This window comes from Drosophila virilis, chromosome 4 (assembly GCF_030788295.1).
Source record: "Drosophila virilis strain 15010-1051.87 chromosome 4, Dvir_AGI_RSII-ME, whole genome shotgun sequence".
Classification (NCBI taxonomy): Eukaryota; Metazoa; Arthropoda; class Insecta; order Diptera; family Drosophilidae; genus Drosophila; species Drosophila virilis.
The window spans coordinates 16,751,000-16,778,352 of record NC_091546.1 but is presented as its reverse complement, the minus strand read 5'-3'; the positions used below and the strand labels follow the sequence as shown (position 1 = coordinate 16,778,352).

General features: G+C 43.1%; 1 protein-coding gene across 26 annotated transcripts in view; it reads right to left on the bottom strand.

Moving 5' to 3' along the window:
* Positions 1-27,353, bottom strand: part of Msp300 (Muscle-specific protein 300 kDa) — a 124,407-nt gene that overhangs the window by 21,711 nt on the left and 75,343 nt on the right. For 9 of the 26 annotated variants that reach the window (XM_032438527.2, XM_032438517.2, XM_032438519.2 and 6 more), the window contains one exon: positions 315-24,695. The exons of 13 other annotated variants lie outside the window; for them this stretch is intronic. In XM_032438527.2, the coding sequence (XP_032294418.1) occupies positions 315-24,695 (24,381 nt within the window). Of the gene's footprint in view, positions 1-314; positions 24,696-24,882; positions 25,372-27,353 lie in introns of those variants that run through there. 4 more of the 26 variants (XM_032438536.2, XM_032438537.2, XM_032438524.2 and 1 more) reach the window with 3 other exon arrangements.

Below are 27,353 nucleotides of genomic sequence, written 5' to 3'. Positions count from 1 at the left end.
ATAATATATTATAAATGTGTGTGTATTTTTTTTTTTTTTTTAATTTTTTGTTATGTTTTTGTTGGGGCGCCCGCGATGCGCCAAGGCCAACAAGGAGCGGCAACCCATGGTCGACCTTACTGCGGGCCATTACCAGGGTGCGTTTCTGTTGCTGGTGGCAGCAATGTGCAGCATGTGCTGCTGCTGGCAGGGCCGCAACAACAACAACAAGTTGAGCGATTGCCGTATAAAAGCCATGAACAAATACCAAAACCACACAAAAAAGCTGCAAATATTAAAATTATGAATAACTGAAGGCTCAATGTGATTTTCACCTTCTGGCGTTGTTGTTGCAAATCGTTGCTAGTTGTTGTTGTTGTCGTAGTCGTTGTGTTGCTGCTGCCAGGTGTTGCTGCTGACGTTTCACTGGTTGTTGTTGTCGTTACCGTTGTAGTTGTAACTACAGTGCGCTTTACGATATTTGTGTTGTCAATTATCGGAGCAGACCCAGCGGCTGGCTCGCTGCTTTCTGTTGTTGTTGTTGTTGTCGTTGTCATTTCGGCAACTGTTGCTGGTGTGCTGGCAGCAACCGCAGGCGACTCAACAGCAGCAGTTGCTGTGAGCGCTTGCGGTTCCGGCTGCTGCTCGGGCTCGGCTGCTGTTGTCTCCACGGATGTTGTCGGCGTTGTTGTCTGGGCCGTAAGCTTATTAATTACAGCTGCTGCAACTGGCAGAATCGCGCTTGTCGCTGCCAGTGTTGTCGTTTTTGTTGCTGTTGCCGCCGCATTGGCAGCCGCGTTCAGCGTGTGAGTTGTGGCGCTCGCCAATTGGATTAGTGCATTTGCAACGTTTGCTGCGTTTGTAGTAGCATTGGGTGGGGTGGGACTTGTTTCGGGTGTAGTAGTAGTTGGGGACGTGTCTGGTTTAGATGGCACAGAGGGTGCCAGCTCTATGGTTTTAGTTTCGGTTAGAACATCCTTAGACTCTACTGTTGTTGGTGCCAATTCTAGTTTAATCTGAGGTTCAGCTTCTAAAGCCAAGTAAGTACTTTGGTCCCGCCAATGACCTACGCCGCCTGGCAAATCGGTTGACATATACTCTGAGGAGCAGCTCTGATTGGGTTCGTATTGAGCTGCGTCGTGTTCGGGTGTCGGTGTTGCATTGCCACTGCTACCACTACCAGGATCGCGGTCGTTAGGTTTATCGTCGTCGTCATGCGGCTTACGAATTTCAGGCACAGTCAGTTTATCTCCATCATCATCGTCATCGTCGTCATCGTCATCGTCATCATCATCGTTGTTATCGTCATTTTTGTCTGGTTTCTTGATATCATCGTCGGGTTTCTTGTCTTTGTCAAGTTTTGTATCAATGTCCGGCACATCAGCACGTTTCAGTCTGTCGATGCTGCTCTCGAATAAATCTGCATCGATGCTGCCCGTTTGCCAGTCATCCAGGTACAGATTTAGACGCAACTGATCGAGACTGCTGACAGGCGCTGCTGCCGGCACTTCAACTTTAGGAATGCTTACAATTGACGATGATTCTGGTTCAGTCTTATCTACAACGTGATCAGTTATCAATTTGCTTGATTCTGTAATCGTGGTCGTTTTCACTACAGTTTCAGTAATGATGTCAGTCTTATGCTTATCGTCCTGAGTTTCCTGAGTTTTCTCTGTATCCGTATCCGTCTTGGTCGAGTCGCTGGTAATTGTCTTAAATAGTCCGTAAGCGTCTTCAGCCGTTTGCTTATACTTCGGGAAGTTGTCCTGACTGAGGTGCCAGAGTAGCTCACTTGGTTTGCGGGCTAAGGATATGGGCGCTAAGGGTGTTGAAATCGATTCCAACGAGCTATCAACGAGTATTACTTTCTCTATTTCAGGTTTGGGTTTGACTATTGCTATTTCCTCAACTCCAGTTGCTATATCAACTGTAGGTTGAATCAGCGTTTTCTCTGAAACAATTTCCTCAGCCTTAGTTTGTGGCTTTTCCACAGGCGGCACCTCCTCAACTCTGCTTTCTACTTTGGGTTCAACGGGCTGTACTATTTTCAATAAATGCAACTGACTAATGGTATCATTGGGAATGGGACGCAAAAGCGTTTCTCTATCAAGGTACAAATTGTAAGCAAGAATTTCCGAGTTAATTTCGGGCATTGCTTCGGGTTCAATTATCACATAATCATTTATAAATGTTTCCTCCTTGGGTAACTCTGTTATCTCCACAGCATCAATTTCCTTGGGTTTATTCTGCTTTAATAGTTGATACTGCGTTTCCGCAATGTTGTATTTGGGATATTGTAGATTTGAGTCAAGGTGTAGGTTTTTCCTTAGAATATCCAAACTGCTGGGAGCAGCTGGCTCTACTGCCGTAACGCTTGTTTCCGTAGATTCGGGCTCAACTGTCAGTTCATTTGAATGAGTTGTCACCACGGTTGATACGTACGAAGTTGGTTGTTCCTCAGTGATATTCACGTCTTTGTGTGTTGTTACTGTTGTTGTAACGTAGGTTGTATTATTGGTTATTGTCGTTGTCGTTGTTTCCTGATTCTCAAGATCTTGTTGTTGTTTAGGATCTTGGAAGTCAGTTGTTTTGCTAACAACCACAGTGGACCATGCAGGCACATCAGCAGCCTCTTCCTTGATAGCTGGAGACGGGAATACCTTTGTTTCAGTTTGAACAATAGCAGACCACGTCGTTGGCTGATCAGTTGGCGATTGTACTGCGACTTCCGCAAGGGTATTATCTATGGGTATTTCAACTGTAATTGGAGCATCCTCCTTAATTTCGTCTGGAATGGGTTCGACGACTTCATCAGTAGTTGTTACTGCTTTATGACCAGGCTTTAATGTGGCAGACCAGTAGGATGTCTCGCATATAAATGCGTCATTGGAATTTGGTTCTTCTGTAGGATTGAATGGAGCCAAGGGTGCATGTTCAACAGTTTGTTCAACTTTATCGACGGAAACTACTGGAGTTTCTGCCGGCTCCACAGTGTCTACATGTTTCAACACAGTTTCGATTGCTGTTGGCAAAGGTTTGTCTTCAAATATTGCTTCTGTGGTAGTGATCTCTTCAACAGATTTGAATGGAGCTAAAGGTGTCTGCTCCATTATTTCAACAGTATCAATTGGAGCAACAGCTGTTTCCAAATCTTCGGAAGGAGTTTTACGTTGTTCCGAAATAAGTTCAATTGTTTTCTCAACTAAAGTAACTGTGTTTTTGGATTCCTCACTAATTTCGAATGGAGCCAAAAGCGTTTTTTCGGAGTTTGGCTGGACTATATCAACTGAAATAACAGGAATTTGCTCGTTTTGCTCAACAGACACGACATCCGGTGGTAATAAGGTTGCCTTTTCCTCAATTAAGGTCACTGTTGTAGTGGATTCTTTAGTAATTGGAGCCAAAGGTGCTTGCTCAGCAATGGGCTGCGCTAAATCAACTGGTGCAACAGGTTTTAAAACGTTGTCTACCTTTTTACTGGATTCCACAGTTTCTATCACTGGTTCGGGTTTCAGAGGCTCCTGAGGAGATCGGTCTTGTCTGCTCTGCTCTGGTACCTTCGACTTTTGCGTACTTTCCTTTTCAGCATTTATAAAATCAACAATACCACTTGCAGGTTTCTTCTTCGGCTTCTGTTTTGGTTTCTTAGTTTTTGGTTCCGTCTCTAATGTTAGTGGTATACTGACTGTGATATCTTTCCTTGGATGCTTCTCCACGCTGTCCACAATTTTATCTGTAGATTCAATTTGAAGGAGACGAATTTGCTGTGCTGGCTCTGGAACATTATGTGCAGCGATTGCAGCCCATGACATACCCGATGTGATCGGTATTGAAGCAGGAGTAGTTTGGCTATGCTCTTCCTCCATTGGAGAAGTTGGAATAACTATATTTTTGGACGGTTCTATTACACTAACAGGATCAGCATAAATTTGTGAAGGCTTCGATAGCTTGTTTTCTTTTGGTTTTTTAGATTTTTTCTTTTGTGGCTTTTCTCCCACATTGGAACTTTGCGACTGTTGTGAACGTGATCGAGAACGAATTCGTTTCTTTGAAGTTATCTCCAGGAAACCTTGCTCATCTTGTGGTTTGACCTGTTCTTCGGTTTTACTTACTTCGGTCACTTGTATAATCGGTCGACTGATTGTGCGAGAATGCCTTTCAACGATTGGTTCTGTATTGGTATTAGTTTCTTTTGGAACAACAGCAGACCATGCCGGTATATCCGTATCCACTTCTTCATCCATGATTTCCTTCCATGACAATGTTGATGGCTTGTCAGAATATTCAACTGGTTCATCTTCGAATCTACCAACAGACGCAGGAATAACAGGATCGGGGAACTCATCAACGCAGACAATGGACGAACTTTGTGGCCGTTCGACGGCTATATTTTGATGTTCATTTTCAGTCTTCTCAATGCTACTTTGACGTTTAGGTTCAGAATCCTGGTAGCGAATGTTTGTGTTGTTTTCGTATCCAGTTTTTTTTAGGACTTCAGCATAGGTCTCAGATAGGGACCATACAGAGGGCTTTGTTTTTGGCAATTGAATATTAAAATCAGGAGATGTTGTGATTTCAACCGTATCGTGATGCTGAACCAATGCAGATTCTGGCTCTACTTTGGGCCTTACTTCATGAACAACAGTAGTTTCTTCCATAATTGGTTTGGGATCAATCTCCACTTTGATAGACTTCTTTTCCTTTTTGTGCTTTTGCTTCTTCGTATTGTGATCTGAATTTGGTGTCAACTTTTGCTCGTTGTGGATAAATTCCTGTATGATATGGGACGAAGGTACATCGATTGATTCCGATACCATTGATGACCACGACTGAGTTTGAGATGGTGTTTCATCAGTAACGATAGCAGGCTCTTTTATTACACTAGTCAGTTCATCGACAACCGCTTTGGAAAGGTGTTCTGGTTTTGGTCTTACCACCTTTTGTGATCTTTCCAACACTGCTGGTAATTTCTGTTGTTCGTGAGAAATAAGCTCCTGTGATGTTGGGAGAATATCAACCGCTTGTGAAACGATCGACGACCATGACAAGGTATTTGGAGCATTTTCTAATACTACAGAAGATTCCGTTTTTTCTTCAATTTGAGGGGCTTCGGTTTTTGTAGGCATGTGGGGAACCATCTCTGAAACGGACACAGCCTTGGAAGGCTTCTTTTCCTTTTTCGACTTTTGCTTTTTGGGCTTATCGTTCTTGGGGACTGAAATGTTCTCCTCTGTATGAATGGAGTCTTGTACTTCGGGAGTGGAGTCAACTGTTTCCGGCAAAACTTCAGTCTGATGAGTTGTAGTTGTAATTGTTTGTGAAACAATAGATGACCAGGACTGAGGTTGAGATGGCGTATCTACCGTACTTTCTATTATTTCCGGTTCCTTCTGTTTCTCCAGTTCTTTGACAAGCGTAGTTTCCACAACAGCTGCTACAGCCTCATGTTGGGGCTGTGGCGGCTTCTTTTCCTTTTTAGACTTTTGTTTTTGAGGCTCGTCGTTTACAACGGTTGAGAATTTCTGTTCCTTTTGAATGAAATCCTTAATAGTGTCATGGCTAGAGGGAACTGGTTCAGATATTATTTCACTTTGAGCTGTTTCAGTAAATGTGTGAGGTTCCTCAGCCGCGTTGGAAACAATTGATGACCACGATTGAGTTAAAGAATCTGTGTCCACAACACTATCTACCGATTTTGTGTAAATTATTTCTTTAGGCTCAGCAACAACCGCCGTCTTTTCTACAATATATTCTTGGTGGTGATCAACTTGGGGGAACTCCTTTTCCTTCTTTGACTTTTGCTTCTTAGGCTTATCATTGACTGGAGCTGGGATATTCTCGTCCTTGTGAATCGAATCTTGGACGTCAGGAGCAGAGGAAACTGCTGGATTATTTTCAGAAGGATGAGTTGTAGTTGTTGTTGTTTGTGAAACAATTGATGACCACGACTGAGATGGCGTATCTTCTATAACTTCGATTGCTTCCGGTTCTTTCTGTTTTTCCAACTCTGGGACAAGGACAGTTTCTACAACAATTGGTTGAACTTCCTTTTCTGTCTGGGATGATTTCTTTTCCTTTTTCGACTTTTGTTTCTTAGGTTTGTCGTTCACAACAGTTGAGAAGTTCTGTTCTTTGTGAATGAAATCCTGTATGTTATCATGAGTGGAAGGAACTGGTGCAGCAATTAATTCAGTTCGCACAGTTTCAGTAATTGTTATAGGCACCTCGGCCGTTTGTGTAACTATTGATGACCAAGATATAGCTTGAGCTTCGTTATCTACAACACGCTCTGTTGATTTTGGTTCGACTACATCTTTAGTTTCCTCAACAAAAACTGATTTTACTTCAATTGATGGATGCTGATCTTCGACCTGCGGCAACTTCTTCTCCTTCTTTGACTTTTGTTTCTTAGATTTCTCCTTAACAGGAGCTGGAATATCCTCCACTTTCAGGACGTCGTCTTTCACTTCAGGAGCTGAAGGAATATGTTCGGGCTTCGATCCTGTATGATGCGTTTCTGTAACCGTTGTCTGGGATACAATTGAAGACCATGACTGAGTTTGTGATGGAATCTCTGCTATGGTTTCGACTGGTTCTGGTTGACTCTGCTTTTCCAGTTCCTTGACAAGAGTTGATTCCACAATAACAGAATCAGCGACATGTTCCGTCTTATGCGCCCTCTCCATTTTGGACTTTTGTTTCTTGGGAATGTCATTCACAGGGGTGGAGAAGCTCTGCTCTGTACGAATGAAGTCTTGTATGTCAAACGTTGAAGGAACCAAATGCGTGTTTATTTCACTTATATCAGTTTCAGTAATTGCTGGAGGAGCTTCAACCGTATCTGCAATATTTTCTGCGGATTTCGGCTCATCGACTTTTTGTGGCTCTTCAACAACTATTACTTTCTCTACAATTGGTTCTGGTTGATTTTCGTCTCGCAGCAATTTCTTTTCCTCCTTTGACTTTTGCTTCTTTGGTTTGACATTATCAGAAGTAAAGATGTTTTGTTCTTTGGGAATCGAGTCTTGCACATCATGAATGGAGGAAATTGTTTCAGGTTTAATATCGGTATGATGAGTTGTAGTTGTTATTGTTTGTGAAACAATTGATGACCACGACTGAGATTGGGATGGCGTATCTACAATAACTTCAGTTGTTTCCGGCTCCTTCTGTTTCTCCAATTCTGGGACAAAGCCAGTTTCTACAACAATTGGTTCAACCTCCTTTTCTGTCTGACGGGATTTCTTTTCCTTTTTCGACTTTTGCTTTTTAGGTTTGTCGTTCACAACAGTTGAGAAGTTCTGTTCCTTGTGAATGAAATCCTGTATTTTGTCATGTGTGGAAGGAGCTGGTTCAGCAATTATTTCAGTTCGCACAGTTTCAGTAATTGTTACAGGAACCTCGATCGTTTGCGAAACTATTGATGACCAAGACTGAGTTGGAGCTTCAACACACTCTGCTGATTTTGGTTCGACTACATCTTTAGTTTCCTCAACAACAACTGATATTTCTTCATTTGATGCATGATGATCTTTGACCTGCGGCAACTTCTTCTCCTTCTTTGACTTTTGTTTCTTAGATTTCTCCTTAACAGGAGCTGGAATATCCTCCACTTTCTGGACGACGTCTTTCACTTCAGGAGCTGAAGGAACCTGTTCGGGCTTCGTTCCTGTATGATGTGTTTCTGTAACTGTTGTCTGGGACACAATTGAAGACCAAGACTGAGTTCGTGATGGAATCTGTACTATAGTTTCGACTGGTTCTGGTTGACTCTGTTTTTCCAGTTCTTTGGCAGGAGCTGGTTTAGCAACATGTTCCTTTGCAAGCGACTCCTCCTCCTTGGGCTTTTGTTTGTTACGATTGCCATTCACAGAGGTGGAGAAGTTTTGCTCCATATGAATGAAGTCCTTGATTTCTTGCGCGGATGGAGCTGTACCAACGTTTATTATTTCACTAATATCAGATTCTGGTATTAATGGCGAAATATTTGTTGACCACGATGGAGCTGACGATTGATTGTCTTCTAGGCTATCGGCTGACTTTGGCTTGATTACTTCTTGTTTTGCCTCAACAACATCAGTCCTTTCCACAGCTGGTTCTGGTTTAGGTTCGATCTGCGGACGTTTCTTGTCCTTCTTTGATTTTTGTTTCTTGGTTTTGTCATTAACAATGGTTGAGAAACTCTGTTCTTTGTGAATAAACTCCTGTATATGATCAGTGGAGGGAACAACATCCGTTACTAAGTCTGTAGGACTTTCGATTATTTCGGGAGAAACTTCCACAGTCTGAGAAACAATTGAGGACCATGACTGCAGTTGGGGTGGTGAAACTTCAACATTATCAGTGTGCTCCAATTTTTCTACCTCTGGCAGATTATGAACTTTTTCAACTGGCGATTTTGGAATATTTTCGGGCTTGGAAGGTTTCTTTTCCTTTTTGGAACTGTGTTTTCTGGGCTTGTCATTAAGATCGGAGAGCGTATTCTGTTCAGGGTTGAAAGTTGAGGTTGAGGAGACAGTTTCACATTCAGTTACAGTTTGTGTTACAATTGATGACCACAATTGAGTCTGTGATGAAATATCTTCCTCAGGAGTCGCTTGAGCCTCTGAAGTATCTACATGAGTGACAGGGTCCAATACAACAGTTTTTGCTGATGATTTCTTCGTCTTCTTTGCCTTTTGTTTTTTATTTTTATCGTTTACTGTGGGCGACACGTGTTCTTGAGAAATAACATCCTCTGCATTGTCAGCTGGAGGCAATTCTGCTAAGCCTTCAGTTGATGATAACTCTATAGCCTTAACAGGTTCGGGGCCCTTTTTGGTAATTTTGGTGAAAGGCTCTTCGACTCCTTGGCGAACTATAGAGGACCAAGAGGCAAGACTTCCCGGTTGTGGATGATCAGGAATTATGTTAACCTCATCGTCAATAATTTCTGACCATTTTTGCGGCTTCGTTTCCTCCTTTTGCTCTTCTGTTTTTAGCTTTATGGTTGAATGAGAAACATTTACAATCACCTCACTTTCGGGTTTCGTTACGTTTTCAACAACTGCCTTGTTCTTATTTTTGTCTTTCTTTGCTTTAGGTTTTTTAGCAACTTGTTCAACCACTTCAGAAATTGGAACAGGTGCTGTGGTTGGGGTACTATTATCCGTGATTTTTTCAACGTTTTTCTTTTCACCATCTATGAAATTAATTGTGTGCTTGAGTACATTTGCATATGATGAATTTTGATCCCAAACGCTGATGGCTGATGGCCCCCCAATGGCCCCCAAAATTTCTTGACGCTGGATTTCACCGACCCTCTCTGTAACAGGCGATTCTACAAACTTTTCAGGTTCAACTTGTGATGCACCGGGCTCTGATTCTACGGGCAGTCCAGCGCATGCTGGTTTCTTGAGCTCCTCGGGTTTCTTCTCCGGTTCAACAGCCTTTGGCTCAACTGGTAGAACAGATTCGCTGACGGTTTCTTTGACAGTAGTTGTTGTTGTGACTGTAACAGTTGTCTTGCTGTCGTGTGACACCGAAGATTCAAGAACCTTTTCGGGCTCAATCAATGTTTCTGTAGTTGATATTGTAAAATGTTCAGGGGCTTCCTTGCTTGGTTCTTCTTCTTCGTCAGAGAAAGTCATTGGCTCGTCCATGACGTCCATCCAAGCAGTGCTTGACTCATCTACTGGCAGGCCAGCATATGCTGGTTTCTTGGGCTCCTCGGGTTTCTTCTCGGGTTCCACAGCCTTTGGCTCCACCGGTGGTACAGATTCAGTGACAGTTTCCTTGACAGTAGTTGTTGTTGTGACTGTAACAGTTGTCTTGGTGTCTTCTGACACCGCAGATTCAACCTTTTCAGGCTCAACGACTGTCTCTGTAGTTGATGTTGTAACAAGTTCAGGAATAGGTGCCTTTTCAACTGGGGCTTCCTTGGTTGGTTCTTCTTCCTCGTCAGAGAATGTCATTGGCTCGTCCATGACGTCCATCCACGCAGTGCTTGACTCATCTACTGGTAGGCCAGCATATGCTGGTTTCTTGGGCTCCTCAGGTTTCCTCTCGGGTTCCACAGCCTTAGGCTCAAGTGGTAGAACAGATTCGCTGACAGTTTCCTTCACAGTAGTTGTTGTGACTGCGACAGTTGCCTTGGTATCGTTTGACACCGAAGACTCAAGAACCTTTTCGGGCTCAGTGAATGTTTCTGTAGGTGTTACTGCAATGGGCTCAGGAACAGGGGCCTTCTCAACTGGGGCTTCCTTGTTTGGTTCTTCTTCCTCATCAGAGAAAGTCATTGGCTCGTCCATGACGTCCATCCAGGCAGTGCTTGACTCATCTACTGGCAGCCCAGCATATGCTGGTTTCTTTGGCTCCTCGGGTTTCTTCTCGGGTTCCACAGCCTTTGGCTCCACCGGTGGTACAGATTCAGTGACAGTTTCCTTGACAGTAGTTGTTGTTGTGACTGTAACAGTTGTCTTGGTGTCTTCTGACAACGCAGATTCAACCTTTTCAGGCTCAACGACTGTCTCTGTAGTTGATGTTGGAACAGGTTCAGGAATAGGTGCCTTTTCAACTGGGGCTTCCTTGGTTGGTTCTTCTTCCTCGTCAGAGAATGTCATTGGCTCGTCCATGACGTCCATCCAGGCAGTGCTTGACTCATCTACTGGCAGCCCAGCATATGCTGGTTTCTTTGGCTCCTCGGGTTTCTTCTCGGGTTCCACAGCCTTTGGCTCCACCGGTGGTACAGATTCAGTGACAGTTTCCTTGACAGTAGTTGTTGTTGTGACTGTAACAGTTGTCTTGGTGTCTTCTGACACCGCAGATTCAACCTTTTCAGGCTCAACGACTGTCTCTGTAGTTGATGTTGTAACAGGTTCAGGAATAGGTGCCTTTTCAACTGGGGCTTCCTTGGTTGGTTCTTCTTCCTCGTCAGAGAATGTCATTGGCTCGTCCATGACGTCCATCCAGGCAGTGCTTGACTCATCTACTGGCAGCCCAGCATATGCTGGTTTCTTTGGCTCCTCGGGTTTCTTCTCGGGTTCCACAGCCTTTGGCTCCACCGGTGGTACAGATTCAGTGACAGTTTCCTTGACAGTAGTTGTTGTTGTGACTGTAACAGTTGTCTTGGTATCTTCTGACACCGCAGATTCAACCTTTTCAGGCTCAACGACTGTCTCTGTAGTTGATGTTGGAACAGGTTCAGGAATAGGTGCCTTTTCAACTGGGGCTTCCTTGGTTGGTTCTTCTTCCTCGTCAGAGAATGTCATTGGCTCGTCCATGACGTCCATCCAGGCAGTGCTTGACTCATCTACTGGCAGCCCAGCATATGCTGGTTTCTTGGGCTCCTCGCGTTTCTTCTCTGGTTCTATAGATTTTGCCTCTACTGGTACTACAGATTCGCTTACAGTTTCTTTCACAGTAGTTGTTGTTGTGACTGTAACAGTTGTCTTGGTGTCTTCTGACACCGCAGATTCAACCTTTTCGGGCTTAACAACTGTCTCTGTAATCGATGTTGTAACAGGTTCAGGTGCCTTTTCAACTGGGACTTCCTTGTTTGGTCTTTCTGCCTCGTCAGAGAATGTCATTGGCTCGTCCATGACGTCAATCCAGACAGTGCTTGACTTATCAACGGGCAGGCCAGCATATGCTGGTTTCTTGGGCTCGTCGAACTTCTCGGGTTCCACAACCTGCGGCTCTACTGGTGCTATAGATTCGCAGACAGTCTCCTTCACAGTAGTTGTTGTTGTTGTGACTGTTACAGCTGTTGATGTGTCCTCAGGAATAGACGAGACGAGAACCTTTTCAGGTTCAGAACGCTGAATGTCGATGTCGCTTGGTGTTTTTAGTGCTGCAGCTTCTCTAGGGTTTTTAGAAACAGCCGAAGGCTTTTGGGTGGGCTCCTCGGTTAGAGAGATATCAGATTTTATTTCTTGGATGGTGTCGATTATTTTATTAATGTTCGCTTCATCTCCATTTTCAGCAAGGAGAGGAATTTCCACTTCTTCTTCAATTAATTCTTTCCAAGATTTGTGTTCGACAACAAAATCATCAGCACCGTCGTCAATCATATCAGCCCACGATTTATGTGTTTTGTCTTCGAGGTTGTCAAGGATGCCGGCTGATGGGAATTCAGAAACCAACTCAGGCTTTACAGATATTTCTGCCTTTTTAACAGAAACTGCCTTTGGAATCACCTTCTCCGTTTCTATAAAATCAATAGTTTTCTGGCTTACAACTGAAGCCCAAGACCCAGTGTGTTGATCTTGACGACGAGTGGTTTCCTTTGCTGATGCCTTTTTCTTTTCAGTACGATCTACTTTCACATGGTGTCTTACAGGCTTTGCTAGCTTTTGTTTAACCTCCTGCTTTTCCTTGGGTGGCAAATCAGTCATTTTATCTATTTGACTGGCGATCTTGGCCCAAGTTGTCACCTCGCTTTCATGAGTTGGAGATGATGACGTCTCAATGACATCACTGTCATCAGATGTTGAGGAGACAAGATTACTTTCCACCTTTTTAGACTTAGGCTCGGTCGTTTTCTTTTCATCTGTTTCGGTCCCGAATACTTTCTTGGGAGCCTTACGATCTTTCCGTGACTTAGGTTCTGGTTTTGCTTCCTCTTTCGCAATGGCAGTTGGCTTTTTGCGGGAGGCAATGTCATCTACGAAATCACCTGGCTTTTTAAGCAAAGCTGCCCAAGAAAACGTATCAGTAGTACTTGCCGCCGGCTTTTCAACAATTTTTTGCTTTTCTGGTTCACTTTCGATTGGAACTTCTTTGTTAAGAGTTGACTTAGATATGATTTCCTCTTTCTCTGGCGCTTGTTGCTTTTTAGGCTCGATTCGTTCTACCTTCTTTTGTTGCCGACCCTTGCGTGGTTTTTCTTGTTCATGACGATCTGGCTCTACTTTTTCCGTTGAAGTTGTTGTCAATGCAGTCTTAATATGGGTCACAGTTGTATCAACCCACTCCCCTGGTCTTTTTACAAGTGAAGCCCATGAAAAGCCGCTGGTTTCGGGCTCCTGAGATTGGGGTTCCAGATTTTCCTCTGGTTTTGTCATTGTCTCCGCTTTTATTATTGTCTTTGTTAAAGTCGCTGCTAATTCAGGTTCATTCTTTTCATCCTCAGAAGTGGTCGAAGTTTGATCTTGAATCGGTTTCTTTGATTTTTTAGATTTCTTTGTTTTGGTAGCTTTACGTTCTGGTTTCTCTTCCTTTTTGGGTTTCTTGTCATCTGGTATAGTATCTGGATGCAATGCTTTCTTTTGGACTAGTGTGTTATCGACCCATTCACCAGGTCTTTGAACTAAAGCAGACCAGCTCATTTCAGATGTTTTTACAACGTCCTGCTCGTCAGATGATGGTTCCTTGGAGCTTGTGGTGGCAGGCTTTGACGAGCCGGTGCTCAAACTTTCTTGGATATATTCCGCAGGCTTCTGTTTTTCTTGATTTTGCTTCTTCTTATGCTCCTTTGGCTTATCACTCTTTGGCAAGGACTCAACTACGTCTTGCTTTGGTGCTTTCACAATTACAGGCTTTTCAGAAGCTTGTGTCTCGCTACTATCGCCTGAGCTAAACAGAACATCTGCGTAGGACTTTCCGTCTCGATTATTTTCCCATACACTTGGCTCAACTGTCTGATCTGAATCTAAGACAAATGTTGGCGGAACTGGAGGAATAATTGGGTCTTCTTGAGCCTCTTCAGCCAGTTTCTTTGGACGCTTAGCTGGTTTAACTTTCTTCGGCTTCTTTGTAACTGGGATCGATTGCTCTGCTCTACTTCGCGGAATGAATTCGTTATAAACTCTCTCATTGGCAAGGAATGTGTGTGTTTGATCGGCATATGCATGCCTAAGATAAGAAGGCGTAAACTCCGGAGCATCGGCAGATAAGGTTGATGTGAAAACAATACTCCCTGAGCTTGGGGCGGATTCCTCCAAGACACTGGACCATGTATCAATTGGCCCCTCAAGTGTCAAGCTGGAATAGACAGGACTCCTTTCAGGTTCACTGTGTTTATCTTGTGCTTCACTAACTGTTTCCTTTACAGTAGTTGTTGTTGTGACTGTAACAGTTGTCTTTGTATTTTCCGGGACCGAAATTTCTAGAACCTTTTCGGGCTCAACAAATAGTTCTGTAGTTGATGTTGTAACGGGTTCAGGAACGGGCGCGTTTTCTACTGGGACTTCTTCTTCGTCAGAGAATGTCATTGGCTCGTCCATGACGTCCATCCAGGCAGTGCTTGACTCATCAACGGGCAGGCCAGCATATGCTGGTTTCTTGGGCTCCTCAAGTTTCTGTTCCGATTCCACAGCCTTTGGCTCTACTGGTAGTACAGATTCGTTGACAGTTTCCTTCACAGTAGTTGTTGTTGTGACTGTAACAGTTGTCTTGCTGTCTTCTGACGCCGAAGATTCAAGAACCTTTTCGGGCTCAACGACTATCTCTGTAGTCGATGATGTAACAGGTTCAGGTGCCTTTTCAGCTGGGGCTTCCTTGGTCGGTTCTTCTTCCTCGTCAGAGAATGTCATTGGCTCGTCCATGACGTCCATCCAGGCAGTGCTTGACTCATCAACGGGCAGGCCAGCATATGCTGGTTTCTTGGGCTCCTCAAGTTTCTGTTCCGATTCCACAGCCTTTGGCTCTACTGGTAGTACAGATTCGTTGACAGTTTCCTTCACAGTAGTTGTTGTTGTGACTGTAACAGTTGTCTTGCTGTCTTCTGACAATGTAGACTCAAGAACTGTTTCCGGTTCAATAAATGTTTCTGTTGTTGTTATTGTAAAGGGTTCAGGAGCAGGTGCCGTCTCAACTGGGGATTCATTGGTTGAATCATCTTCCTCGTCTGAGAAAGTCATTGGCTCGTCCATGACGTCCATCCAGGCAGTGCTTGACTCATCGACGGGCAGACCAGCATATGCTGGTTTCTTTGGCTCTTCGGGTTTCTTCTCTGGTTCCATAGCCTTTGGCTCTTCTGGTAGTACAGATTCGTTGACAGTTTCCTTGATAGTAGTTGTTGTTGTGACTGTAACAGTTGTCTTGCTGTCTTCTGACGCCGAAGATTCAAGAACCTTTTCGGGCTCAACGACTATCTCTGTAGTCGATGATGTAACAGGTTCAGGTGCCTTTTCAACTGGGGCTTCCTTGGTCGGTTCTTCTTCCTCGTCAGAGAATGTCATTGGCTCGTCCATGACGTCCATCCAAGCAGTGCTTGACTCATCAACGGGCAGCCCAGCATATGCTGGTTTCTTGGGCTCCTCGGGTTTCTGTTCCGGCTCCACAGCCTTTGGCTCTACTGGTAGTACAGATTCGTTGACAGTTTCCTTCACCGTAGTTGTTGTTGTGACTGTAACAGTTGTCTTGCTGTCTTCTGACAATGTAGACTCAAGAACTGTTTCCGGTTCAATAAATGTTTCTGTTGTTGTTATTGTAATGGGTTCAGGAGCAGGTGCCGTCTCAACTGGGGATTCATTGGTTGAATCATCTTCCTCGTCTGAGAAAGTCATTGGCTCGTCCATGACGTCCATCCAGGCAGTGCTTGACTCATCGACGGGCAGACCAGCATATGCTGGTTTCTTTGGCTCTTCGGGTTTCTTCTCCGGTTCCATAGCCTTTGGCTCTTCTGGTAGTACAGATTCGTTGACAGTTTCCTTGATAGTAGTTGTTGTTGTGACTGTAACAGTTGTCTTGCTGTCTTCTGACGCCGAAGATTCAAGAACCTTTTCGGGCTCAACGACTATCTCTGTAGTCGATGATGTAACAGGTTCAGGTGCCTTTTCAACTGGGGCTTCCTTGGTCGGTTCTTCTTCCTCGTCAGAGAATGCCATTGGCTCGTCCATGACGTCCATCCAAGCATTGCTTGACTCATCAACGGGCAGCCCAGCATATGCTGGTTTCTTGGGCTCCTCGAGTTTCTGTTCCGGCTCCACAGCCTTTGGCTCTACTGGTAGTACAGATTCGTTGACAGTTTCCTTCACAGTAGTTGTTGTTGTGACTGTAACAGTTGTCTTGATGTCGTCTGACACCGTAGATTCAAGAACTGTTTCCGGTTCAATAAATGTTTCTGTTGTTGTTATTGTAATGGGTTCAGGAGCAGGTGCCGTCTCAACTGGGGCTTCCTTGGTTGGTTCTTCTTCCTCGTCAGAGAATGTCATTGGTTCGTCCATGACGTCCATCCAAGCAGTGCTTGACTCATCTACTGGCAGACCAGCATATGCTGGTCTCTTGGGCTCCTCGGGTTTCTGTTCCGGTTCCACAACCTGCGGCTCTACTGGTAGTACAGATTCACTGACAGTTTCCTTCAGAGTAGTTGTTGTTGTGACTGTAACAGTTGTCTTAGTGTCGTCTGACACCGAAGATTCAAGAACCTTTTCGGGCTCAACGACTGTCCCTGTAGTAGCGCGTTCGGGAACGGTAGTTGTGTTAACATCGTTGTTATCAGTTGACGGTCCTATTGGAATTTCGCTTGATTCTACTATTGTTGCTTCAAACGTGTCAGGAACAGTCTGTTCTGGGAGTTCTTCATGTTTGTTTAGGTTTTGTCTGTATAGATTTTCGGCGTAGCTTTGGCCTATGGTGTTATATTTTGGAACTTCAAAGTTGTAGACAGAAGAAATATCATCAATATTTTCTTTTTGAGGTGCAGACTCATTAGAATTATCCAAAGATGTGGTAATGGCTGTTGTTGGCGGACTTTGAATTGGTAAAATCTCTTCAGTGCGCGTAGTTTTAATCGGTATGTGTTCTTCAATATTTGAGAGTGGCTTATCACTTGGTGTAAGCAATGATGTCTCTTCGGATTTCGTTTTGTACATGTGATAATAACCCTCAGCATTATTATATAAACGAATATCATACTTGGGGATTTCATATACTTTTTCAGTTGAAATTGGTTTCAGATTTTCGGGAGAGATAGCCCCCACAGATTCATCCGTACTCACAACCGGTTGAGTCTCAACAGTCTGTTTCTCTTCATTGGATGGCGTAGGTACAGGTAAGGGAGTTTCTACGTTCGCAGGCTTCGAATTGATTATGTGATATTGACTCTCAGCAATGTTAAATTGAGATAAATTATATTTGGGAATTTCATATACTTTTTCAGTGGGTAATTGTTTTAGATTTTCGGAAGAGGTACCCACCTCAGTTTCCCTAATAACAGAATCAACCTTAGTAACAACCGGCAAAGTCTCAACAGTCGGTTGATCTTGATTGGATGACGCAGATAAGGGAGTTTCTACATTCACGGGTTTAGAATTAATTATGTGATATTGACTCTCAGCAATATTAAATTGAGATAAATTGTATTTGGGAATTTCATAAATCTTATCAGCTGGAGTAAGAGTTTGTATATTAGTGATATTTGAAGTGCTTACCGTGTTAACCACAAATGCTTCAGCAGTTAATGCGCTTGGCTTGGCAGGAGCGATTTGATTAGCAATATTAGTAGGGACAGGGGATAACTGAGCTTCACATGGAATATCAATTTGCGTTTCTACTTGAGTATTTTGAGGAGGAATTTCAGGCGTTTCTTGCATTTTCTCATGGTAAAGTATTTCAGCCTTGGCGTGCCCAATGGTACTTGCTTTCGAAATCAATGATAGATCTTGACAAATATTCTGCACTAATTGCGCTGGATTATCGTTGGATGTAGGTGTTTGGATTAAAGATTGTTTATCTACATTAGTAATTGTAATTGTGTCATTACCTTTACTTTCTTCAGCGAGAACCTGAATTGTTTCTTGCTTAATGAACTCTTCGGGAATCGCGGGTCGCTTTTTCTTATCTTTCTTTGACAGTTTCTTTTGAATGTCTTCGAACAGTTTTTGCTCTTCTGGACTTAAGTCAGATGGGGGTTCACTGCTGTTTTCTACTGCCTTCGGCTTGTCAACCTGCTCTATCGTATCTGCCATAGCAACTTGTTCTTCCTGTTCCTGTTTCAAAGAATCTGGAATGCTAACCTCAACCGCTTCAACTATTTCTGGCTTGGAGTCAGCAAAGTCAACAATGGAAGTGGCACTAGTTTCGGCTGTTCTATGCAAGGACTCTACGTTTTCAGTCACAGTCTCAGTTACGCGAAGACTAACCTCCGGAAAATCTAGGTGCATTTTCACAATAGGAGTCTTTAGCTTCTCTTCATGAGTAATTAAAGAAATTTTCTGAACAGTGCCTGGTGGATAGGCTCCGTCAATGCCTTCTCCAACGAAAAGAACATTTGTGCCATCTTCCGTTTCGAAGCTACGTCGTTGTGTCGTTGTAAGGATTGTATTTTTGGTAGTTGTTGTAGTTGTAGTGGCAATGCGGTCTGTTTCAGTTACCCCGTTCGACGCAGTATTTTCTGTGTTCACAGTCGGTAGTTCAGTTGTCTTAATATCTAGAACCTTAACACCAGATTTGCCTGCGGTGTCCTTAATGCCCAACTCAATATTGACACCAACATTAGCAACTTTAGTTTCGGTGCTTGTCGTGACAACTGGTGAAGCTGTCTCCGTCCTTGTACGTGAAGATACAATGGGGCTTGTTGATCTTTGATCGGGCATTTCAATACTAGATGTCACAATAACATCGCTAGGTGTGTCACTTTCGGTCAGAACTATGCGTCCGTCATTTGTAATGCGCTTTGTTATGCGCATAGTACGAATTGTCGTTGTCTTGATTATAGCCCCATCAACCTGACTAGATGTAGTTGAAGTTTCACTGGGTATTTCTGATATTGTTGGAGAGGACTCGCGCACAGTGATTGGCTCACTTGTCGTGCTGCTCTCTGTTGTTGTTTCGCCATCATCGATCATCTTCTTCACAATTTTCGTCGTACGCACGGTTGTTGTTTTAGTTACACCACCAGCTTCCTCATTAGTTGGTTCAGCAGCAACCAGAGTGTGCTCAACAGGCTTCTGATTGTCTTGAATTTCAGCAATGCTCTGCTTATCAACATTTTGGGCCACCTTTTTAACAATCTTGGTCGTTCTCGTGATTGTTGTTTTAACCACATCATTTCCAACATTGTCATCGAGAAGTTCAGATACTACCTCAGATACTGCCTCAGTTATTTTAACATCTTGTTGAGGTTCATCTTGGACTGGAGCAAGGTCTTGAATCTCTTCAGTTAGGTTGGGCACAGCCGCTACTGGAGCTTCCTTCTGCTTATTGTGCTTCTTTGATTTACGCGACTTTTTCTCGGGTGCAGGCTCTGCAGTTTGCTTTTCAGAGGCTATGAAATCAAGCGTTGTTAACTTTATACTGCTACTATTCACCGCTTCCGTAGGCTTCGGCGTTATGAGTAGAAGCTCAGCAGATTGTTCGGGTTCGGGAGCTGCAGGCTCATTTGCACTCTCAACTGTCGTCTTATTTACGGCCTTCGTAGTGCGCGTGGTTATAGTTTTCGTAATGCCCTCACTATTTGATTCGGTAGTAACCGATTCGGCTACTATTGGTGCATCCTGAATAATGGTTTCAACTGTTTCCAAAGCTGGCTCTGATGTAATACTGTTATCACTGATAGTGTCCGAGTCTTGCGTAATTTTCTTGATTATTTTCGTTGTACGCACAATTGTTGTTTTTAGTACCGAATCGTCATCAGCTTGTACAGCCTCTACAGTTGATTTTGTTTCGGGTAAAATCTCCACATCACTAACGGGTTCGGTGACAGGTTCTTTTTCAGCTTCAGCCTTAGCATTCTTGGTCGTGCGTATGGTCGTGGTTTTAGTTGTCTTAACTACACCTTCATCGCTAACCTCACGACTATTCATTTCAGACTTCTCTACTTTGGGCTGTTCTGCAATTTCTTCGGCAAGTTCATAGGAATCCAGCGAAGGTACATCCGAATACGTTGACGTGGACATTTCCTGACTATCTTGTTGGTTAATCTTTTTCACGATTTTAGTTGTACGTATGACGGTGGTTTTGATAAGACTGCCATCATCGCTGATAACAGATCCATCGGATGACTGAGTTTGTTTCTCATCGGTTGTAATTGCACTTGTTGTATTCAGGGGCTCTGTGGTTTCTAGTGGTGCTTGTGGCTCGATAATTTCGGCTACGTTTTGCACAATGGGACTTGCAGGTTTTTCTATGATTTCCTCGCTTTCGGATTTCTTTTGTTTCTTCTTCTTATCCTTTCGGATGGGCTTTTGTGGTTTCTCCTCGGGTTCAACCGCGACAACCGGTTCCTTTTTGTCCTTACGCGGGGGCTTTTGTGGCTCGGGAATAATTACTTTCTCGGCTTGGCTTACAATTTCCTCAACAGCGTGATGTGCAGCATCGAGGATAGCTTCTTGAGATCCAACCGGTTGATTCAGTTCGGTAAAGTTCCTAGAAGTGAGCACTGTAGTCGGAAGCAATGTTATGTCTCGTTCCACTTCGGGCTCATCCTCATATACTTCTTCGACAACTTCCTCTCCATCGGCGGTAATGCGCTTGAGGATACGCTTCGTCTTGGTTATTGTAGTTTTCGTAATGGAACCGCCCTGAACAACAGTTGTATCCTGAGCTGAAGATATTCCAGGAACGATTATGCTGCCGGGCACTGTACTTGTTGTTTCAATTAAAGGTAGGTCGAACTGCTCTACGGATATATTTTCTTCGGGCAAATCATCGATTACATCTTCCTCGACAATTTCCTCTCTACCATCGACAATGCGCTTCACTATGCGCTTGGTAATATGCTTTGTTATGGTCCTGGTAGTAATTGTAGTGGTGCCGCTTTCTGTGGAAATCGTGTTGGTAGAGGTTGTTACTACAGGTTCGCTTTCTAGTATTGATTCATTCGTTTCGATCCTTGATACTGTAGTTGGCTCGAATGCTTGAGCAGATCTATAAACAGTCTCCTCAGGCTCCGCAACAAGAGGTTCAGTAAAGGTAACATGTTGAACAATATCGAATTCATTTGATTCTTCTGCCTTCACTTCGGGTTTCGCCGTAATTGTTTGCTTCTCCGTAACCTTTGAACGCTTTCCATCTTTTTCTGTTGGAGATTTGATTTTAGAAGCAGTTTCAGATGCTGGTTTTACAATCTCTTCAACAACGCTTTCTTTCACGATTTCGATAACAGGCTCTATCTTAGTAATAGTTTCGACAACTGGTTCTTCAATGGGTAAAGCCTCCGTCTGCTTAGTGACTTCAACAAGAGGTTCCACTGTGTTCTTTGCGACAATCGTAGTTTCCACAATATTTTTAGATTGCTTTTTATCATTTTTAGCTGGAGCGAAAACAGCAGGAGTTGGATCAAGAGTAGGTTCCACAGCACGTACAGCTTCTGTTGGTTTAATAACTACTTCGATAGGCTCCACTGTTTTCTCGGAGGTCTCAAAAGTTGTGTTCTCAGTTTCAACAATAGTTGTTGCCTTTTCATATTTTTCAGCTGGAGTGGGTGCAATTGGAGTTTGATCCGAAGTGGGTTCAACGATCGATGATGCTTCTGTCGGTTTCACGACGTCCTTAACAGGCTCAACTGTTTTATCGGATATCGTAGTGCTCGTGCTTTCAACATTAGTTATCTTCTTTTTACCCTTTTTAGTTGGAGTAGACACAGCGGGAGTTGGATCAGCAGTGGGCGCCACTTCAATATCAATGTCTGGTTGTTTAATAACTTCTTTGATAGGCTCAACTGCGTTTTTGGAAGTTTCAGTAGTCGTAGTTTCTACAATAATTGTTGTCTTCCTTCCATCAGTTTTAGATGGAACCGATAAAGTTGGCGAGGAATCATCAGTAGGTTCTACTACATGTTCGGCTGGATTGATCACTGATCCAATAAAATCAACTGTTTTCTTCCAAACACTAGGAGTTTCTACAGGAGCTTTAGGTTTCTTTTTGTCCTTCCTTGATGGAGCAGTAACAATGGGAGCTATATCAACAATTGGCTGCTCAATAGTGGCCTCTTTAGTGGCCTTCACAATTGGCTCCACCGATTTTGTCGTAATAGTTGTCGTCTCGATTACAGTCGACGACTTCTTTTTATCCTTCTTATTAGACGCTTGGTCATTGGGTTCAACTGCGATGGGATTCTCCTTTTGCTTGACGGATTCAACCACCGGGTTGGCTGTTTTCTTTGTGGTTGTTGTCGTTTCCACAACATTTGCAGTTTGCCTTTCCTCCTTAATTGGAGAAGATACCCTCACCGGCTCAACAATCTGTTTGTTTGAAATCGTTGTCTCCGAAGAATGTTCAGATGGATGCTTGCTCTTTTTAGATTTTCTAGCTTTGGGTTCCGGCTTGTGCATCTCCTCGACGAAAATTACCTTTGATACAGGCACACTCTCCACATGACTGTGCGCTCCACCATTTGTTTCTGGAGATTTGTGTTTTCTACCTGTTTTGTGATCTTTCCTACTGCTTACCTTAATGGGCAATGGCTCAGGTTGTGGTTCATGACGCTGTCGTTTTGGCTTCGGCATCTTTCCCTCAGAGTTTTCATCGGACTTTTCCGTCCACCTACCATGCTGATTTTTAATCACCGTAGTGCTTGTTGTATGCTTTGTGGTGGCGGTTGTTGGTGCATGTTCAGCATTGCGAATTTGCGACATGGGTGTCGCTACACGTACTGGTATCTGTTGCTGTTGACTGGATGGCTGGAAAACTGGATGTGATCTATGCTGTTGGCCAAAGAGCACTTCGGCATAGGTGCTGCCAGTACTGTTATCTTGTTGTTGCTGATACACATTTTGATTGGGCTGTTGCACTTGGGGACGGACGACGAAACTATCTGGAGCTGCGACAATATCCTTACTCGTTTGTGCTATCACAGTTGGCTGAATCGGTTGCGAGATAATCGTTTCCTCCACATATCTTGTTGTGGTTACGGTCTGATGTGGCTGTTGTTGCTGTTGTATTTGAGGCTGTGGTTGAGATACCTCAACAGGTATCGTTTCAATCGCATCGACATCAAACTGACCAAAGGTAATGTCGGGACGTGGCTCATTCATTTCAAACTCTTGCGGTTCCACTGGTCGCAGCATTTGTACATGTTCCTCAATGAACACCACCTGTGGTGGTGGCACCTGTTCCTGAGTATTATGTGGCGTTACAATAGTTGCCTGTATTTGTTGGGTGCACGTGGTCAAAGGCTCCGCACTTTGTTGCACCATCGATGCGAGAGTAGTTACCACACGATCGAGTACGCTATTGCCTGTTGTTGATGTGGTTGTCGGAGTTACATCCGTGCGGTATGGCTCCAGCAGATAAGCCTGATCTACAATTTCCGGTTGATAGACAGGCACGTATTGATTTATTTCCGTTTGCCGCTGTTGCTGCTGCTGCTCTTGGGCATATTCCTGCGTGTACTCTTGCGGCTGTTGGGCATAATAGATCTGTGAGGATTCCGTTGTGTATACCGTGGGGTAAGTCTCCGCTTGTGCAACTGGCTGATAAGCCAGCAGCTGGTACTGTGTTGTTGTCGGTGGCACCGCCACAGGCTGATATTGTATGGGATACTGCATCTGCATGATCTGATCATAATAATTTTGGGGCTGTGGCTCGCCGCTTGGCTCCGCAACATAGCCCCATTGTCCGCTATCGGCCACATTCTCATACATTGTCTGATATAGCTGCGGATCTGGCTGCAAGTAGGTGGCGGTGATCTCCTCCGCACTCATGGGCACCTCATAGTTGGGAAGCTGCGGCTGCTTCTGATCAAGTTGAGCATAGCTCAGCTCCGTGTTCGGCTCACCAATGAACTGCTCGAGCTGCGGTTGATGCTGCTCCGGTTCGGATTGTGGCACATAAATATTGGCCGCTGCAGCACTAGCATCTACCACATCCTGTATGGTTATTTCCGTATGCGGCTGAGACGCTTGCCGCGCCAGCTCTTCGGCCTGCAAACGCTCCAATTCCATGCCACGCAGAACCTCCGCATAAGATGTAGAACCCGGCACCCACATGGGGCTACGTGAACGCGCGCGATCCTCGTGTGGCAGATAAAGATGTTGGTGTTGGTGTTGGTGTTGATGTTGATATTGTTGCTGTTGTTGTGGTTGGGCTTGCTGTTCCAGTTGTGTCGTTGTACCCACCTGTATTGTGGTTTGTGGTTCGCGTCTGCGTCTGGGCGAACGTCCACGGCGTTCGGGACGCGGTGGCTGCAATTTCTTACCCGTATTCAAATGCTGCTGATTACGCTCCATTTCAATAAACTGACTGTTAGGATTGCTGACAATGCTAGCAACTGGTTGATCCACTGTTGTGGTGCTGCTGGTTGTTTCAATTTTCAATTGGGTGGCACCGACAGCCGGCGTCAATGATGCATCCTCATAGTCTGAGGTGGCATTGGTGCTGCTGGGTGGTGAAACACGTTGATTCCGCTGATAAAGCACGGTGGTCAGTGGCTCCTCTTGCGTTTGCTCATCCTCGTGCGTGCGTACGCTGGTTGTCAATGTAGATGTTGTTGTTATCGTAGTTGTAATTTGCGTTTGCTGCTGGTTTGAGTTCGTTTGTGGTGGTTGTGGTTGTTGTTGTTTATCTTGTTGTTGCTGTTGTTGTTGTTGCCTTGTCGTTGTCGTTGTCAGGGTCGTGGTCGTGTCGGGTTTTTCTTGCTTTTCGTGTCTGGGGTTCGTCGCCGTTTCATTACCGCTTACCGGACTCGCATGTCCTGATAACACTTCAGCATAGGTTAGACCTACTGCCGTTGGCTTCATAAGCAACGAGACAGTCGATGAAGTGGTTACCACTGAATGTGGATCCAGAGCATAGGATTGGGCGGCGGTTGCGTCGTAGTTTTGCTGCATGCCATCGATTGATTGTCGCATTGCCTATGCGTTCAGTAACGGGCGATAGAGATATAGAGTGTGTGGGTGTGTGTTTTTGTGTGTTGGGAGAGAGAAAGAGATTGGGGGAAGATTTGCCAAAAAACGGTTAGCTTTCATTTGTTTGAAAGAACATGGGCCTAACAGCTACCTAATAAACTGTGTAAAACTGGCTTTCCCTAGTCAAAAAATACTCTTTTTTTTGGGGTTTCATTTTAAAAATATATAGTTTAATATTAAATCTTTCTTTTTTTTTTTTTGTAAATTTTCTTAAGCATTTGGGTCATGTACGTTATATATATATATTATATAATATAATAGTTACGGCGGCTCTGGCATATTTAGCTGCTGCCCCTGCCACATTGGGAGACTGTTGCAGTGGCAGCCGTAAACGCCGAGAAACGCCGCGGTGGCTGCTTAGCTTTTGCTTTGGTTTTCAATTTCATTTCTTTGGCGATCTAGTCCTAGTATATATGGTATATATATATTTATATATATGTATACATCGGTATATATACACATATATAATTATGACTTATAAGTACTGTTTTTGCCATAGCTTGCGGCATCTCTAAATCTCTAGCTTAGCATCGTCCGGCGTGCCGCGATGTATTAACAATTTGATGCGCTCATTGCGTGCGGTTATTTTCGAATGCAAATTTTTGACACGTTCACGACATGCCTATATCGATATATATGTATATATATAAAATTATTGAGGGGTGATATTGTTTATGCGTATGGTGCATTTTTGTAGAGAGAGAGAGAGAGAGAAAGAAATGTTTGGCGAAGAAGTAGAAGGTCAGCATATAATCATAATTTTGATATTTGTAGGCAGCGAGCATAAATACGCCATAAGATAAAGCAACCAGATACCAAGTATATATATATATTATATATATTTTATTTATGTATTTGTAGAAGTACGCAATACCCATGTGTGTGTATGTAGTTATGTGTATGTGTGCGTGTATGTGTGAGTGTTACATTGAGGATATATAGCAGCAGCAGCATCGAGAAAGGGTTTGTTGAGGGTTAGTCACATGTTTAGTTTAGCAAAAGGCACAAGAGGCAAGCGAGCAAAGCCCAAGAACCCGGTTAGAGATATAAGCATGTAGTTTAATAATTAGTAAGAACAATTAATTTTATGTTTATGTAGTGTTTAAAATTTTAATTGTTTTTTGTTTTTTTAGCGCAACGACACCAGATTTGTTTTTCAATAAGAATGTACGAAGAGAAAAGATAAAAAGAAATACAATTGTCAAAAAAAAATAAAATATATAAGTCAAATTAAAACCGTAACCATACTGTGTAACTAAAAGATAACTGAGAGAGCGCTATTACGGTAGACAGTAAGAGAGTAACGAGAGAGAGAGAGAGCTGTGACTTCGAGCGGTTTAATGTGAAAATGTCTGCCCGGCCATTAAGCTAACTAATTAAAGTAAAATTTCAAAAAGAAAATCATAAATGACAAATGTCTAAGCGTTAAGCATAATGTGTTTTTTCTTTTTCTTTTTTTGTGCCAGAAAATGTGATGTGATGTGATTTGATTTAAGATGTTATGAATGTAAACTTTTCTTTTTTTTTTTTTATAAATGTGCCGCCATATTGAAAATATGCTTTAATTGTACTTGTGAAAGGTGAATGAAAATAAGTTCTCATAGCAAGAGTTGCCCCAAAATGTAGCTACTGTCAATAAAGGAAAAACCCAAAAAATTCTTTGAAAAACAATTTGTTTAAATTGACTTTAGAATTTGCCACTTACCGCCGACACTGCAATTCGCAATGTAAACTTAAAACAAAATTTGTTTAAAATTAATATAAACTATGCAAATATAGGCCTGCTTTTTCGCATACATATATATATAGATAGATATATAAACTGTGAGATATTTATTTGCGTTAATCCGGCATTACTAAAAATAGCCGACTGAATAATGGGCTGGAGAAAAAATGTTAGAATTTCGGAAATACGCTTCTGATTTTCTTTTTTTTTGTGGGCTACCCCCGCAACAAGAACTTATTTGTATTCTCTAGCACGTGACAATGAACCGAAATCGGAATTGGACTTTTGTTTTACAGACACAACAAAATGTTTGAGTTTTTGACATGGCAGACATAACAATAATGGGCATCAAAGGCATATATATTATGCATGATATGGTATGAAAGCATTCTATATGGATGAGATGTACTACAAACAAGGCGAATGTGTTTTTCGATGTGGGATGAGCTGCACGGTTGGTATGACATGATTTTTTGTTCGCAAATTATAAGAACACAAAAAAGAGAGCACAAATATGAAGAGTGTAGATGTGTGTGTTTGTGTGTGGATATGGATGTATGTGTGTGCGTGAAATGAATGGCATAAATCGAATTCGAAAATAATAAAAACGTAAGAATAATTTGACTATTGAGCAAGAACGTAACGAAAAAGAAACTTATATGCCGAATAGGAAAAAAAAAGAAAGAAATTAAATAAAAATTAAGTATACGAAAAGTATAAAATGCGCACTTGAAAAACATAAGGAAATGAAAAGAATTAATTGAAAATTGAAAACAAAATGAAAAAGAATGAAAATAAATTAATATAGAACTAAATACGCAGCCACCGTGCAACTTTGGTTTATATATTTTTATTCCGGACCTACCCGCACAATTCTT